We start from the raw sequence: 4,996 nt of genomic DNA, 5'->3' as shown, positions 1-4,996 counted from the left end.
AAAAGTATTTTTTATTATACATTTTCATAGTACAAAATGGGATAAAAGTAATAAAAATATTTGAAGATAAAATATGAAATGATAACATTTTTAGATGAAATTGCAATTTAACTAAGTATAAGACTTATATAAAGTTTGACTTTGTTTATATATATAATTGTCTTTAAAGACAAACATAAAGTTATTATTGAGTTGAGGTTGAATAGTTCAGCTTAACTTATTTATATTAAAGCATTTTGCATACACATAATATAGGAACCAAATTCTAATTAATATATAATATAATAATTCTATACAAAGCATAGGTTGCTGCCCTGAATTCTGAGAATTTAGAAGTAAGATCTGTCTCTCATTAACAATATTACTATAAGACTGTGTCTGAAACACCTGTCGTTACGACTTTGTTAGTATATTTCTGATTGTAGCCCTATGGGAAACTGCCACGTGGACACTATTACGCACCATCTTACCTCATTTTCCAAATCTTTAATATTAATGAATACTCATATCACATAATATTTGGTCTTAGTCCAAACCATATTTGTAGCCGAGTCTATTGCATCTCATTATCTCTGACTTCAACCCTTCTCTCTCTTTATCACGTCTTCCTTTCAGAAGTTGTGGGCAGAAAGTAGACATAGGACTCTTCTTTAATACTGATCCAACCACTTTCTTTGTCCCCAAGCAACTTTCTTGTGGTAATTCTATACCCAAACCTAGTACAACATTCACACTCATTCCATAAAGTTCAAATATATACAAACTTCGTTATGTATAAAAAATTAACTAACAACATTGAAGATACCTGCAACAATGATCTCTCTAATGCTGCAGTTACACAGTCTTCTCCAATGATGTCGTTCAATGGGAAACGACTTGCCGTGGATGAGATAGATTTCTTCACAGAGAAGAAGAAGAAAAGTGAAGACGTTGATAATCAATTGGTGCACCACCAAATGGAGCTTCCTATTAATGTAGGCTGGCTTATGAATATTTCTTTATTTCTCTGGTTTTTACTGCATTAATTATTTTAATTTTCTTCTTTATTAATCTGTAGACCAATTTAGATCTCCTTATTACGAAGAGTTCAACCAGCAATAGATCAAATATGGAAGAAGGACCGTCCGAGTCAAGGGATAATACGAGAAATAAGGTACTTTTCTTATTTTGTGCCATGTATATAAGTTTTTAATTTTGTCAAACATATAGCTTTTAAGATGAAATTTTTTTGAGATATAATACAAGATTGTTCATGCGTATTTACTCTACTTCTTAAGTTTTTTGTGATAATCGGTTTATGAGAGAAATTTATATCAGAATTATTTTTTTTTCTTTTCTGGGTGCATTTTGTAGCTATGCTAGCTGAATTGCATCACACGTATTTACTTTGCATCTTAATTTTTTCTAGGATAATTAATTTACGAAAGAGATTTATATCAGAATAATATTTTTTCCCTACTATGGATACAGTTTGCAGCTATGTTAGCTGAGTTGCACATCATAAATGCTGAAAATCAACACTTGAGAGAGCTGGTTGACCAGGTGAACAATAAGTACAATGACCTGCACAAGGATCTTACGAAACTTATGCAAAAACAACATAAAAATGAGGTAATCAAAATTTTACTTCACGAAAACCAAAGATATACACATGCATACATGTAATTCATGTGTGTAAGTGAAAATACTTTTTATAATTTGGAGAAATAAAGACTATTAAATTAGATCATACGTACCACTATACATAAAATCAAGATTAACAGTTACTTTTATGACCACTTAAAAATATTAGGTGAATGTTTTTATGATATTTCGAATATGATCTAATAAACTATATATAAAATCCCTCTACAGTTTCCAAATTGCTGACAAAATTGTTTTTGATGTAGATTAATGGAGCCATAGAGGAGAAGGATAAGAGAGATGATATGATTATTTCAAGGTCTTTCTTGGATATTGGAATTGCTACGAAGGAAGATCCTTCTCAACAACATTCAGAAGCAAAACTGCAAGAAAGCAAAAACATTACTGAGTTGATGGAGTGCAAGAATAGAGATGTTGTTGAGTGGAATTCTGGCAAGGATAGTGCAAAATCTAGGAGAGATAAGCATGAGAGTTCAGAAACTATGTCAATGATCAAGAAAGCTCGCGTATCAGTTCGAACAAAAACAGATTCATCTATGGTTAGTATAAAATAAGTGACATATAGTTGAGTTCCTTTTAATTTATTTCAACAAGTATAATGGGGAAACTTACAAAATAAACTATAAGATGTCGTGCGAGATGCCAGATTTTCTCACCATATTACATACATGTGTACTAGCTAGATTCTCTTCAAATAAACGAAAATTCTGACAATATAATAATGTAAAAACGATGAATCATTTATTTATACGAACTGCATGTATATTCCTATCCGTGCCATGTTCTTGGTAACTAAAATGTCAATTTCTTATTGAATAAATGCTTAATTGATTTGTATATTGAAACATGGCATTCGCTAACAAATCTAGAGCGATTTTTGCATGCGATATTGCATATCTTTAATTTAAGCTAAAAATTTCTGTTATATATAACTTATATATACTTGCAACTAGATATTAATTTTCTTTTCATGAATTCATCACAGATTTCAGATGGATGTCAATGGAGAAAGTATGGGCAGAAGATGGCAAAAGGGAATCCATGTCCGCGATCTTATTATCGTTGCTCAATGGGAACTGCTTGTCCAGTTCGGAAGCAAGTATATTTTCTCTCTCGATCTATCCACTCTTTATGAAAATTTATTTACTTTTTTTTTTTGAAAGTTAGGCTAAACTGCAAACAACCCACTCCAATCGTAGGCCACTAGCAGAAAACTACATGTGATTTAAGATTACTCAATTTGATTCCGTGAACTTACCAATCCGTACATAGCATATAATTAATTTAACCCTTCGAGCATTTAAAATACTAATAAAAAAACTTGAATAGGGAAACACCTCAATACATTATTTTTCGATTTCGGGTACAGGTACCCATTTGTTGAAGGTCGTTCGAGCTTTTCCTAAAAGTATGGTATGGATTACTTCAGCGCTGTAGCGCCTAGTACTGGAACTTTGACTCGAGACATTTTTTCTATCCCTTATTACTCTGAAAAAGCAGGGGCACCTTGCATCCTTGAACCGATAACCATCTTTCGGCTAACCTAGCCTCCTCCGTCCCTCGGGACCAACAAAGGGTAGTACAGGAATATTCACCTGTTGTCCATTGACTACGCCCTTCGGCCTGACAAGTTTAAGGTGTTGAGTTATATAGTATATTAAATCACATGAGATTTGAATTTAGTGTAAAGGGACTAGACTCCAATAACTATGCGAATTCATATTCTTGTTAGAAGAGCAGTACTCATTTAGTATCTGACAATAGTGTTATTTCCCAGAGAAAATATCTGCCAAAAAAATAAATCACGTGTAGGATAAGTTTTGAACTAATTGTGACAAATTGCTATTTAGACATATTACAAATAAAATTTGAGATCCATATAAAGAAAAAATTAAATTGGAAGCCACTTGACTTAAAGAAATTTTTACCAAGAAGAACATATGATTTTTTTATCTCTAGCTACCAAGAAGTTGCACCAATTAACTAGTGGACTGATGTTTCTTTAATTTAAAGGTACAAAGGAATGCTGAGGATCTAAGTGTGTTGATCACAACATATGAAGGGCAACACAATCATGTACTCCCTCCCACTGCAAAGGCCATTGCATCCACCACATCAGCAGCTGCATCAATGCTACTTTCAGGATCAATGCTAAGCTCAGATGGCCTTATATACCCAAACATATTAGAAAGTGCATCACTTCCGTTTTCTCAGAACTTAGCAACCCTCTCAACTTCAGCTCCATTTCCCACTATAACTTTGGATCTCACTCAAAGTACTACCAATAATTCCTCACAGCTACTACAAGGGGCACCACAGGATAACCAACATATATATAGCCTCCTTTCCCCACTTTTGGCTCAGAAGTTTATGTCATCAGCTACCAACATTTTTTATCAGAATCACCAGACTAAGGTTTCTAGCTTGCATGGGTCTCAGGGAACAGAAACTGCTTCATTTGTGGACACGGTAAATGCAGCTACAGCTGCTATCACTGGAGACCCGAAATTCAGTGCAGCTGTTATGGCTGCCATAACATCTATAATTGGAAGTTCACATCCAAACATTAATGGTACTAGTGGAGATCCAGCATTGCAATAACATTTAAGACTAAATAATTGTAATTACGAGTCTCACTTGGTTTTGGAATAAGTGCAGTTAATCATTTTCCTATTGTTCCAGGTAGAAATTGAATTTTAGAGCACTTGTTGGCAATTGAGATTTTTCCAAGTTGTTATAATAAAATATTTTAATGTCCTTGCAGTTTACATGATTGCTTGGTGCTTCTGCTCAAAAAAAGAAGTTGTAGCTGCAGGCTCATTATGCTTTCTTTTTAGCTTAGTCAAGAGTACTTTTTGCTTTTCCCAATAAGGAGCTTCATAGTTTTTCTATTTAAGCTTTTGCAATGACTATTTAGATGTGTGTAATTAACTGAGTTATAAAATAGAACTATATCGGAACAGTTTTGTTCCTCTCTTCTTCATATACCTTTATAAATAAGACATGAATGAAACATAAACACCATAAACAGAGGATCAAGACCGTGATCGACTAGAGAGGCGTCATGATGGCCACATTCACCGTTCTGAGGAACAGTTTAACCAATTTCAGTGACTTCAAAGTCACATTCAGCTCCTTGGAAGGCGCATTAAAGATTGCCAAGATCATTTTCAGCTCCATGAATGTCGCATGCAAAATCCTGAAGTACAAGTTCAACACCATGAAAATCACCTCGAAAGTCGCATTCAAAATTGTGAAGAACAGTTTCGACGCCATTCTAATAGTCACCTCCGGCTCCTTCAAAGTCGCATCCAACATTCTGAGGGACAGGGTCAGAGCCTTGAAGGTCACC

The 4,996-nt window shown here is 34.0% G+C and overlaps 1 protein-coding gene across 2 annotated transcripts; it reads left to right on the top strand.

Annotated features, from left to right (window-relative positions):
* Window positions 1-588: 588 nt before the first annotated feature.
* Window positions 589-4,629, top strand: LOC114395643 (WRKY transcription factor 6-like). Of its 2 annotated transcripts, XR_003663077.1 has the most exons (7): window positions 589-974; window positions 1,058-1,153; window positions 1,471-1,611; window positions 1,890-2,183; window positions 2,630-2,743; window positions 3,658-4,326; window positions 4,409-4,629. XR_003663077.1 is itself a non-coding variant. In XM_028357473.1 (6 exons), exons 1-6 carry the CDS (start codon window positions 771-773, stop codon window positions 4,243-4,245), a joined length of 1,437 nt encoding a protein of 478 aa, XP_028213274.1. In that variant the 5' UTR covers window positions 589-770; the 3' UTR covers window positions 4,246-4,629. The 2 variants fall into 2 exon arrangements, 1 of the variants encoding a protein (XP_028213274.1); XM_028357473.1 differs by having other exon boundaries at window positions 3,658-4,629.
* Window positions 4,630-4,996: the final 367 nt, after the last annotated feature.

Source organism: Glycine soja, chromosome 18, assembly GCF_004193775.1.
Source record: "Glycine soja cultivar W05 chromosome 18, ASM419377v2, whole genome shotgun sequence".
NCBI lineage: Eukaryota > Viridiplantae > Streptophyta > Magnoliopsida > Fabales > Fabaceae > Glycine > Glycine soja.
Note: the sequence above shows the minus strand (reverse complement) of the source record. Positions and strands in the feature narration are given on the sequence as shown.

Bases quoted from the DNA above. Each gene is read 5' to 3' on its own strand.
- LOC114395643 (XM_028357473.1), top strand. From the start codon at position 771: ATGTATAAAAAATTAACTAACAACATTGAAGATACCTGCAACAATGAT. The intron at 975-1,057 runs GTAGGCTGGCTT...ATTAATCTGTAG, and splicing joins AAATGGAGCTTCCTATTAAT to ACCAATTTAGATCTCCTTAT. The intron at 1,612-1,889 runs GTAATCAAAATT...TTTTTGATGTAG, and splicing joins AAAAACAACATAAAAATGAG to ATTAATGGAGCCATAGAGGA.